The sequence below is a fragment of the Rhipicephalus sanguineus genome, chromosome 1, assembly GCF_013339695.2.
Source record: "Rhipicephalus sanguineus isolate Rsan-2018 chromosome 1, BIME_Rsan_1.4, whole genome shotgun sequence".
Classification (NCBI taxonomy): domain Eukaryota; kingdom Metazoa; phylum Arthropoda; class Arachnida; order Ixodida; family Ixodidae; genus Rhipicephalus; species Rhipicephalus sanguineus.
Genome location: NC_051176.1, coordinates 91,930,168 through 91,942,507, shown reverse-complemented (window position 1 = coordinate 91,942,507; position 12,340 = coordinate 91,930,168). Strand labels below are relative to the sequence as shown.

Sequence of the window (12,340 nt, the reverse complement as noted above, 5' to 3'; positions counted from 1 at the left end):
TGGCTGGCCCTTGGGCAAGTGGTTCAACTTTGGCCGAGTGGCTGAATCGAGGGACGTGCCGACAAACAGAAAGACAGACAGAAGGACAGACAGAAGGACAGACCAAAATTTCTGCGTTTAAGTTCCCCAAGAAAGACTATCGTCTTTAAAAGTATCATGTTTTCAACGTGAAAGAAGAAAACCAGGCGAGGCAAGTGCCTGTATATCTCGCAAGGCTAGATACACCTGCAACCTACGACATCCCCTCCTCCTCTTGTATGTCTCTGCGTCGATCAGTAACCACATTCATGTTCATAAGCGGAGGTCAGCTCAGTATGTAGCTATGGAGTGATGCCACTTCATTCTGAAAGACGATGAAGTCACATGATTTAATTTGTATTTCGTTAAACTGGAGAACGAAAGTTACCGGGCGTTTTGCAACTGAGCGATGGACAGGCAAAAACGACGTGCGCGGGATGCCGAGACCTTCAAAACCCTATCAACTCTTTTTTTTTTTTTTTTAACGTTTAGGTCATTCGCGTAGACCCACCTGTCTGTCTTTGGAGGTTTTTGGAAAGTAATGCTTTCTCTCTTATGCTTCCGCGCCGTACAAACCCATCATATAATTGGACACCTTCATTAGGGGCCACTCTCCACTTTTGGGTATCGAAAGCAAACAAGTCACCTGCCATGGTGGTTGTGGTTATGGTGCTCAACTGCTGACCCGAACGTCGCGGGATCGAATTCCGGCCATGGCGGCCGCATTTCGTTGGAGGCGAAATGCTAGAGGCTAGTGTGCTTAGATTTAGGTGCGCATTAAAGAACACCAGGTGGTCAAAATTTCCGGAGCCCTCCACTATGGCGTCCCTCATAATCATATCGTGGTTTTCGGACGTTGAACCCCAAAAAACAATTATTATTAGAAAGCAAACATGTGCGGAGCGCTGATCACGCCGTGACAATCGTGTCTACATAGTATTACACTAATGTGTGCCACGAAAAGGCTAAATATTGAAGCAAAAACTCGAGCGCCCTTATCGAAGAAGCCCAACGGCCTGCCTTCGAGACGGAATAAAACATCGCGCTTTAGCGTTACACGCATGGCGAGTGAAGCGCGCAAATCGTCATCAACATCAGGAGCTCCAGGATTGCGGTGAACGGATGTAGCGCGGAACCGCGTCTGAGCAATAACAGCGCAGGTGGCAACAAAAATAATGTACGGAACATGATGTCACATACTTCGGGATATTAGGCAGAGTTTACTGGCGGTAGCTAGCCATCCATTATCCCTTGCAGCTCTTAAAAAGGTTACCTGATGTTTAAACCTATTTTTTATTTAAGACAAGCAACTGTGTGTGGCTTGTTTTAGTCTTGAAAAGGGGCGCTGATATATGTCCGTGACGGTGCGATGGAAAGATGATTGATTTATTTTTACTCGGCAAAAAAAAAAAAAAATGCTACATCTACAATTGCGATCTATCCCTGAGGTAACAAGTCAAATATTGTCTCGAAGCACGGCCACTAGGAAAAGACTGCGGAAATTGGACACCAAGGACGGTGCCACGAAGTAATTGGAAATATCTTGTTTTTGATAGTGATTCGTTGCTATGCGACGGAGGGGGTCGTGGCTTGTAATAAAAAGGAGATGTTCCCTTGACACTTATGTGGAAGAAGGCAGATGTTTGAGCGTCCGCATCCAATGTAGGAGGACTGTGTTCGTTTCGCGGTGCCGCCGGGCACTAGATGTTTTTTTTTTCTTTCTCATGGGAAGAGAGGTACTTATAGTTGGGCGAGTTGGTAAGGGTTCATGATTATGAAGCGGCGCAACGAGGGCACACGCAACACTGACGATGAAGAAGACACGAGGACAAGCGCGTACCGCGGCCTTGAGCTCGGTGTTGTGGATACTCATATTTCGAGAAGGTGACCGCTCCTTTCCGCTCTCATCTTTCATTCCTCTCCCTTCTGCACCCCCCTCCCTTCCTTCCCCACTACGTTGACCCGCACTCCCTTATGGGTTACAGAAATAAGGTCTTTCCTATCCTCAAACCACTATAGTATACTACTAAAAGAGAGGTCGCTTTATGGAGGCAACAGGAGAGAGCCTCGGCTACGAGAAGGGTCACTATCCTTCTCACAACCATATCATTCATTTGCTTCTATCTCCACTACTACTGAGACCACGTTTCTTTATACTTAAGGCGGAGTAGCTCCCCAGGCGGCGCTTTACGAGATAAATTGTATTATCAACGGTCAAGCGTCCTTCAAGGCTAACTTGAGCAGCAGAACAGAGCACTCTCATAGATCGATTCGCGAAGAAAAAAGTTAACTAAAAATTAAAAAAAGACACGACCAGCCGAGTAACGAGATTATTGTACAGGCTACAGGAAGTCTAGATAAAGTGTGTATGCGAGGACGAAAGCAAATGTAAAGCAACAAAAAAAAAAGCAATAAATAGACAAATGAAGCTGTATGTCCGAGAAGTGGCCGCCCACTCATCTCACTGCTTATCTTCGCCTCTTAAAGTTTCCTTACTTCCGTTCCCTTGTGCTGAACTGCAAATACAGCATAAATCTTTTGACCCTCCTCCTCGTCCATCGCACGCACTTCCCGTTGTTCCTCTTACTCTATATGTAGGTCTCGTCAGAGCACACAAAATTTCATAGCAAGACATCAGTCAACATTATTTTGTTTCGTTGCCTCACGCACAGGTCCCACTACCATCTCTTCCCTGCTACATGTACCCTTCATTCCTACATCTGATGATCATATCATCTGACCTACCCTCTTTCCTCAATATTCTTCTTACCTTTCTGCACCCCCCGCTCACCATATTCTATTATATGGAAGCAAACCAGATTTCTTTCTTTTCGTTCGCCTCCCCCCCCCCGTTTCTCCTTTATTTCGGCACTTGATATGTTTCCTCCCCCTCGCTCTCTTCCTCGCCAAAATTGGTTTCGACTTTCGTGTTCTCGCGGAAATGTTTTAAAATAAATCTTCCGTGCAGTGCTCAAATTAAGATTTACTCTCATTTCTCTCCCTCTATGCAGACAGCAGAGCTAAGGTGCGAACTGGACGGCGTTTGGAACAGAGACCCTCCTGTGTGCAGTTTCAGTCACCTCAGCTGCCCTGAGCCTCGAAATCGCTCAGGCGTAGTTCACTTTCGTTGTGCCACAAGGAGCGTCGGTTAGTAAATCATTATCCCTCTTAAGCTTCTTCAAGATGACATACTGGCGGTTTAATTAGCCACGGCTTTAACTTAATCTCAGCATATTCGATAGCTAAAGAGAACAGTTTCAGTATGTAGCAAATTATTTTAGTCCTTTTCCATTCGTCGTATGCAGTGTTCCTCACGTTTGCACTGTCTTGCACGTCTGTCTGCCCAATACGTGACCAAAACGTCAGAGCGCGCGGTAAGTGTCAGTGCTCCCAGTTAAGGTCTGCCTTTGAGCCTCTTCCGTGAACCGGTCGAAATGCACCGAGCAAACACGCTTCGATTAAAAGCTACTGGGCACCAAACCTCCAAGGTCTCGGCAAATGTCATTTTTTGCGTGATCTTGACGCAAAAAGTCACGTATTGGGCCGACACTGCTGGCTTCACGAAATGATCGCTCACCAAGGCTGGCTGCATGACGTAATGCTCCCTGCTAAATTTTTTTTCTTCCTCCATGCTTATGACTATCGCAGTTACTGACACCACAGATATGTGAAACTCGAAGCCAATTTTCTCCAAACTTTACGTAAGCGCTACTCGGTAATTTGAACACTGCCTTCAGAATGCATAATACACCGTGTTTCATCTTACACCTACGGCGAAAGTTGTACGTGCATGCTGAATGTTATATGTGTTTCTTTCTTATATTCCTAGACACAAGAGCCTATAGATCGTAATGTTTGGTGAACATGGATATTTTTTTTATATGAGGTAAAATTCACAAACCGTTTTGTTCCTAATTCTTTTCCGTTGGCTAGTCCCTTCGCTAATAATGTATCCTGCATCAGCATTGGTTCGAATTTCCTCGTACGAATGATTAGAATGTATTAAAGTGTAAACTAGGCCCTTTCTCAGTCTACCGAGTTACACGCTCAAAGCCAGCTATCGCGCTCATTAGCAGAACACCACAGGACCACTGTGGAGCGGCGGCGTGTACGCAAGAGTGACAAATTCAAGCTGACGTGTAGATCTTATTTGTCTAGGTTCAACGTGCAACGTGACCTGTGATCAACCAGACTACGAGCCGGTATTCACTCAAGACAGCCGGCAGCTCTCACTTGCTCAGGCCGTTGTCTGCTCTGGGGCGGGTCTCTGGCACCCAGATACGGACTCTCTAGAATGTCGGCGTAGGTGTAACAAAGTAAGTGTCCGGAGTCTGGGCTCGCGTTCGAGTTTGCGAACATTCGTAGATGCTTCTTGAGCGAGTCCTCGGGAATCACACCCCGCGTTCAGCAAGCGTCGGTTGTTAACACGTCTTCTCGCCTCTTTCTTTCTTTGTGGGACCAGGAATACATAGGAGACGGTTGGTGCGATGCCTCAAACAACCAGGAACACTGCGACTGGGATGGCGGCGATTGCTGTGCGTCCACTGTGGCTGGTCACGTGGTGAAGAGCTTCCCTCCTAACTGCCCCGTCGACGAGTGCTCTTGCAAGGACCCACGCGGCCGCCAGTGACTTCGCAAGCTCTGTGGCTGTGCGCTTGTGTGTGTGACGCCGCCTCGCGTGGAGGACCGCTGTCGGACTCGCTCGCAAAAGGACGTTGGTCGCAACGCCTCGAACTTCTTTAGTCTGGAAATAAATGAAATGCTCGGACATTTACTCCTCCCCATTCCTGAACGGGCTGCTGAGATGTCAAACCGATGGAAGGTTCCAAGATGCAGGTAAAACCTGCGTTGGCGGGCGCCCGATACGATGGGCTGATTTGAGACCACCTTTTTCGAGGTATGGTATAAATCGTCGTCAGTCTTTCTAGACTTGAAGATTACAGTGACGTCTGGCCACATCTAGTAAGTGTTGAACACTGGCTTCTCGGATGATGTTATCACGTGTCCGCGCGTCAAAAGCACTCGGACGCCAGCATTGTAGCTGTGGGACCATAGAGTTGGTACCATGCATACAAATGCCATAGTACGACCGTATGGAACCACATTACCTGTGAAACTATTGACGATGGCATACTGGTGTGTCAATGTTTATCTTAACAGATAGTTGTACCTACGCACTCGTAACGTAGTTTTTACGATTAGCATTATGGATATTGCCTCGCCACTTCTCAACACTTTTTAGGCCCTTCAAAACTTCCAGCGTTTACGTAGGGGCTTCCATTAGGGCTATGCAAATCAATTCGCTATGTAAAGCTTTTGGAAAATTGCCGAGATGCTCCTTGCGGATGTCGGCAGGGCCTTCAGATATATCTTGAATTTTGAGGCATCTGCGGGGAAAGCTTCTTTCTGTGAGGCATTGAATAGTTCCCGATGAGAAGTTGAAGTATTCTCTTATGGTCCTTTGAAAGAGGTAGCGATTCCTGCTTAGAAACGGCACCGAGAAATGCCTGTGCTTTGAACGTTCAGTTCTCCACTTTAATCCTGTAGCGCTCCTATAAAAACGAAACCAACTTAGGCTACTTCCCGACATTGGGAGCCATATAAAGCATGTTGGTGTACAGCGCGAGGAACGACGAAGACCGAAAGAACAGAAGGGACACGGACGAGCGCTGACTCGCAAGTGAAAAAAATTATTGAAAAACACATGTACGTAAAAGCAGAAAACATACAACACTGCGCAGAAGCGTGAAAAAACCGATGGAAAGAGTAACAGCGAATCACCTAACGGCACACGTGCTGAGAAGATATGCGAGCTCCTTGTCCGTAAGAGACAACGATGCCTCACTTACGCATGCGTCACCCATTCGGTTGATGCGAAAGGCCTCTATCACTTCTCTAGTGGTCTGGGAACTATGTTTTGACAATATCTTTGCATCGGCAAAGACAGGTGTGCAGCCACACGTGTTGCAATGCGATGCCAGATGCGAAGCGTTAGGATTTTTTAGCGAATTTTTATGCTCTCCTAAGCGCACATTGATGCATCGGCCGCTTTGGCCCACGTATGACCGCCCACATGTTCTGATACACAATGCCGCTCTTGCAGGGCACAAATGAGGAAACATGCTTAATTCCACACTCACTTCTGTCCTTCTCATTTCGCTCCATTTTCCTCCGAACCATTGGGCAAATTCTTGAAAGTTTCTCAGGAGCTGAGAACACTGATTTTACCCCATACCTGCGGGCCGACATTGCTCAAACCATGCGACATTTTATGTACGTACGGTAGTACTGCTACTGATTTGTACACTTCTTGTTTTAACTTTTTTCTATTCAAAAGATCCGGACTTTTTACCAATTTTATTAGCTTTTCAGTGCACGTAGCTAGCACGTGAGTAGGGTACCCGGCAATTTCAAGCCTCTTAATCTGTGCTGTGAAGCTGTGCTTAATCCCGTGAGCACAAGACTTGGTTACAGCTGACCTTAAGGCCGAGTAAGCAATTCCATTTTTCACTACCTTTGAATGATTCGAGGAAAAAGGAAGGACTGGTTTCTGAGATCGCGGAAGGTATCGCCAACAAACATGATTAGTCTCAAACGATAGGTTCAAATCCAAGAACTGTAAATTGTTTTCCGTTATAAGTTCAAGGGCCCTTACCGTTTTCTCTAAAAACTTTCAATATGCCTGTTGCCCTCCCGTTATAGTTACTACACGGAAAAAACACCAGATAATCGTCGACATAACGAAACAACGTCCCTGCTAAATCCTTGAGGTGGCATTGGAGTTTTCTATTAACGCTGCTTAAGTATATGTCACTCAGAGCAGGAGCTACTCGGGAACCTATACAGACTCCACTTTTCTGTATAAACACAACATCCTTCCACTTCACAAAAGTGTTGATCAGATAGAACGGTAACAATTGGAGGAAAGATTCCACTGACATACCACATCTTTGTGTGAACATGAATTCATCATTGTGTTCAGTTACCGCTTCTCTGACACAGCGTAACTGTTCGGCTTGTTCAAGCGAATAAAATAGATCTTCTACGTCAATACTGATGGCTTCGTGATTACCTGGGTTATTGCTAGACAAAAACTGGACTATCTGCTCGGAATTCTTTATCAGGAAGGGATCATTGAGGCTAAGTGGGGCGAGCTAAGAAAGGTTAAGATTACTACATTCAATGTAGTAATCTTAGCCTTTCCGATGAAGGTAACCTTGCTTCTCTGATAGCACTAACGGTGTGTAGAGCAAGGACGGTTGCGTCGCATCGTAGACAAGGCAGGTGCCCACCTGACCTTGGCGCACTGTTTGGAGTGTTGCAGCCATCACCTGGACATGCACGCAAGGCCTGCCGTGTTTTGAACTCCGAATTGTGGCGACAAGTGCGTTTTTTCAAGGACAAGCTACGTGTGTTGTGTGGAATCGGTCGCTCTTCCAATTGTCAGCAAAGGCATTACCGGGACTGGATGAAGACCGCGGAGCAAGCAACTGAGCTCCTTTGGGCTCGAGTACTCCTACAGCTTCCAAAGAAAGACAAGAGAGCACAGGTCAGTGGGAAAGTGTTGGTTCTAGGCCAGACAAAACTCCCCGAGGAAGTGAATGAGGTGCTGCAGAGAGGCCCGAAGTTCGCATGCGAGCCAACCCTGTCGCCGCCGGAGAAGGTTTCAATGTCCAGAGGTGTTTCACGTGGTGTTACGGATGAACTGCGCCCAGGTTGTTTGTCTGAGTGCATTGACGTGCTTTCCAGGACGGAAACTCATCCACGTAAGTCACAGGACATTGTACGTGTGGCGAACTACCTTGTACAGAATCAGCTAAGAGTGGCAATTTCTGACAAGGAAGGCTTCTTTGTAGTAGCTCCTTAACAATTGTTTTTGGAAAGGGCTAATACCGCAATACAAAAGAATTTTGTTCCCCAGAAGGTGCAGCTAAAGAAAGTCAAAGAGCAAGCATTTAATTTGCTAGAACGACTTGGCCTTCAACGCCTTGCTGTAAGCGTTAAGCAGGCTAAATCACTACACCTTGAAATTTTTTTTTCAGCGCAAAAACACACAAGCCTGAAGTACCGTTTAGGGCCATAATCTCTGAGAAAGGGACTTGGCAGTACAAGGTGTCGTCTTTCCTACAGAATATGCTCGCCCCACTTAGCCTCAATGATCCCTTCCTGATAAAGAATTCCGAGAAGATAGTCCAGTTTTAAAGACGATAGTCTTTCTTGGGGAACTTAAACGCAGAAATTTTGGTCTGTCTTTCTGTCTGTCTGCCTTTCTGTTTGTCGGCACCTCCCTCGATTCAGCCACTCGGCCAAAGTTGAACCACTTGCCCAAGGGCCAGCCGTCTTGAACTGGTACGGCTGTTCATACTTGTGAACGTTGTCGATCAAAAAGTAAATATCATGCATATCTGAGGTGCAACATCACTAGGTAAGTATTAGGTGGCGTGTTCCTTTAATAGAAAATGCATACATACGTAATTTTAAGGACCCTAGTTTCTTAAGCTGCGCTGAAAATGCATAAGAATGGAAGCTTGAGCGAGTTGGTATGCGTTCATCTTTGTTGAAACAGCGCTCACTAGACGACGACGAAGTAAAAGGCACAGGACAGGCGCTGCCTGTCCTGTGCCTTCTTTTACTTCGTCGTCGTCTAGTGAGCGCTGTTTCAACAAAGCTGAAAATGCGACTGCGCTGAAATTTGCCTTCCTCCGTGCCCTTCGCACGAGCTCATTGTTGTGTTTCGGTTTCGGTTACTGTATTGCACTGTACGAATGCCATGGGTTGGTGTTGAAAAACTTTAGTTTTGAGAAGGCCAAGAAGGTGAAAAAAAATATTTAAAAATGAAAAAGCAGCGTTGTGGGCGGCCTTCAGGCTGCCGGTTGTGGGCGCCGCTCTGGCGTTCCTGTTTTACCCAGGCGACGTGTAAATAAGAGTGTGTCGAGAGTACTCGTTGAGTGCGGACGTTTCTCTGCTTCAGCGCTTCGCGCCAAACCGCGTTTTCGGGCTGGCTGGCGTCCCCGCCGGTCGCGTTGGTCACCGCCGGTCTTCGCCTGCTGCTGCGCCGGGACTACCAGCACGCAACACAGCACTCATGTTTCCCGAAGTATTGCCAGATGGCGTCCATATCTCACACAGCGCCTCTTCTATCGTCTTTACACGACATTTGCAGCGAAGCACGCAGATACGCGGCCAATTTTTTGTCTAGCAATAACCCAGGTAATCACAAAGCCATCAGTATTGACGTAGAAGATCTATTTTATTCGCTTGAACAAGCCGAACTGTTACGCTGTGTCAGAGAAGCGGTAACTGAACACAATGATGAATTCATGTTCACACAAAGATGTGGTATGTCAGTGGAATCTTTCCTCGAATTGTTAACGTTCTGTCTGATCAACACTTTTGTGAAGTGGAAGGATGCTGTGTTTATACAGAAAAGTGGAGTCTGTATAGGTTCCCGAGTAGCTCCTGCTCTGAGTGACATATACTTAAGCAGCGTCAATAGAAAACTCCAATGCCACCTCAAGGATTTAGCAGGGACGTTGTTTCGTTATGTCGACGATTATCTGGTGTTTTTTCCGTGTAGTAACTATAACGGGAGGGCAACAGGCATATTGAAAGTTTTTAGAGAAAACGGTAAGGGCCCTTGAACTTATAAAGGAAAACAATTTACAGTTCTTGGATTTGAACCTATCGTTTGAGACTAATCATGTTTGTTGGCGATACCTTCCGCGATCTCAGAAACCAGTCCTTCCTTTTTCCTCGAATCATTCAAAGGTAGTGAAAAATGGAATTGCTTACTCGGCCTTAAGATCAGCTGTAACCAAGTCTTGTGCTCACGGGATTAAGCACAGCTTCACAGCACAGATTAAGAGGCTTGAAATTGCCGGGTACCCTACTCACGTGCTAGCTACGTGCACTGAAAAGCTAATAAAATTGGTAAAAAGTCCGGATCTTTTGAATAGAAAAAAGTTAAAGCAAGAAGTGTACAAATCAGTAGCAGTACTACCGTACGTACATAAAATGTCGCATGGTTTGAGCAATGTCGGCCCGCAGGTATGGGGTAAAATCAGTGTTCTCAGCTCCTGAGAAACTTTCAAGAATTTGCCCAATGGTTCGGAGGAAAATGGAGCGAAATGAGAAGGACAGAAGTGAGTGTGGAATTAAGCATGTTTCCTCATTTGTGCCCTGCAAGAGCGGCATTGTGTATCAGAACATGTGGGCGGTCATACGTGGGCCAAAGCGGCCGATGCATCAATGTGCGCTTAGGAGAGCATAAAAATTCGCTAAAAAATCCTAACGCTTCGCATCTGGCATCGCATTGCAACACGTGTGGCTGCACACCTGTCTTTGCCGATGCAAAGATATTGTCAAAACATAGTTCCCAGACCACTAGAGAAGTGATAGAGGCCTTTCGCATCAACCGAATGGGTGACGCATGCGTAAGTGAGGCATCGTTGTCTCTTACGGACAAGGAGCTCGCATATCTTCTCAGCACGTGTGCCGTTAGGTGATTCGCTGTTACTCTTTCCATCGGTTTTTTTCACGCTTCTGCGCAGTGTTGTATGTTTTCTGCTTTTACGTACATGTGTTTTTCAATAAATTTTTTCACTTGCGAGTCATCGCTCGTCCGTGTCCCTTCTGTTCTTTCGGTCTTCGTCGTTCCTCGCGCTGTACACCAACATGCTGCCGTACCAACTAGCCCAACTTTCAATACTGTTGCCATATAAAGATCTCGCGATTTCATATTCGAGCCTTTTCGTCTTTCATAATTGGCTCAAAGGAATCCTTGCCGCCAAAACCACTTGGATCATCCACTGAACACGGTGAATGAGATGATAGGAGTGGAAAATAAAATTGGCCGGTAAGAAACGCAGCAAGGAAACGCAGACCCAATCTTGTATAAATCCATGCACAGTAAAAAATATGGCAACGCGTTGAACGTAATAAGCCGGTTTTATGAACCATCCTCGCCTAACAGATGTCGATAGAATGTCTACTCTAACATGTGACTTTCTCTTTGACAGGTAAACTACTTCGTATAAGACATATGTTTTGTCATTTATTTTGACCAAAGCATGCTTACGCGAACTCATGAAGGAGGTGTGATGGTTTAGGTGACGTGTAACTTCGGCTTCCACCTTTAAAACACAAGTAAAGCCCGGCGGCAATAGAGTCGCTCGAAGAGAACGGTGTATGTTTCATAGTTCCGGTTACTCCTGTAGAGAAACACAAATGTGGCGAACGGGAGTGACTGCTGATGACACAAAAACATCAAATTTCGTCGCGTGTCGTCAACGTGTGCTTTAATGTTTGGCACAGGGGGCATTTTACAGTATGTACAAGTGGGCAACACAATAAATACATGTAGGTCATAGCTCTGTCGTCGTCTCAACACCCGCGATGTATTTGGACTTGTCCCCGGCGGCCGCCGCGGGTGGATGAGTTTTCAGCATGGTTAGACCGCTCAGCGTCTTCGCTGCTGGCGGTGCTGCGCCCGGACTCGGCTCCTCTTCATCCGAGCTGCGAGCATTGAAACATACAGAGACACACGAACGTTTAGCAAGAACATGGCAGTTTTCATGATTGAAAATACTGCTACCATGAACAAATGGACAATAACGTGCACGTAGTATGCGCTTTCAAGCGTAAGTTTACTCGATATCGTATATGCAAGCCATCCTTCACCGACAACGTCAGGACTGAAGGGAAGAAAATAGCAGAGTTTTCGATTCAATGAAAATGAATGCTTTAAATTTACCAGTCCACTTGGCCTTGGCAGGGGTTTACGAGGGTGTAGCATGCTGTTGCATGCGGCTAATGAGTGCCCTCCATGCCTGAAAATTATGATTTATTTCTGCATTGATCGTTTTGTGGCCGATCTATGAAATTATTTTTTTTCTTGTTGTTTCATTTCTCATGACAGGTGGCACCGCATTCAGAATCAGCAATAGAGAAGGTACCTTCAAGAATAGTATATTTTTCTTGAGCTAAGGCTATTAGCAACATACTGCAACAGTGATGTCCAATGGCTACATCAGCACGTAGTACCCGGGGCCTGTTTTTCTCAACAAGAACAACAACGAAACAACGCAAGAACATTGAGTTCGAAGTTAGACGTGGTCGGCGCTTGTATTTTGGAATTGTGACACGCCACTCTCACTCACTCTCATTTTCACCACTGTCGAGCATCATTGCTACTGTTTGTCACCTTCCCACAGCCATTCTTGCATCGTTTAACCCACTTTGCTGAGTTTCGAAGGGGTCGTGAATACTGATATATGCCGCCGCAACTGCGACTACTCCAGTATTTGTTTTCTGAAGTTAAGAT

General features: G+C 46.1%; 2 protein-coding genes across 2 annotated transcripts in view; one reads left to right on the top strand and one right to left on the bottom strand.

The window, feature by feature from the left end:
* Positions 1-4,786, top strand: part of LOC119394040 (pappalysin-1) — a 57,029-nt gene extending 52,243 nt beyond the window's left edge. Inside the window, exons 18-20 of the mRNA XM_037661257.2 lie at positions 3,030-3,165; positions 4,177-4,334; positions 4,481-4,786. Of these exons, the coding sequence (XP_037517185.1) occupies positions 3,030-3,165; positions 4,177-4,334; positions 4,481-4,648 (462 nt within the window). The 3' untranslated portion in view covers positions 4,649-4,786. The remainder of the gene's footprint in view (positions 1-3,029; positions 3,166-4,176; positions 4,335-4,480) is intronic.
* Positions 4,787-11,288: 6,502 nt separating this feature from the next.
* Positions 11,289-12,340, bottom strand: part of LOC119394029 (cadherin-99C) — a 212,786-nt gene continuing 211,734 nt past the window's right edge. The window contains exon 37 of the mRNA XM_037661246.2: positions 11,289-11,532. Within this exon, the coding sequence (XP_037517174.1) occupies positions 11,382-11,532 (151 nt within the window). The 3' untranslated portion in view covers positions 11,289-11,381. The remainder of the gene's footprint in view (positions 11,533-12,340) is intronic.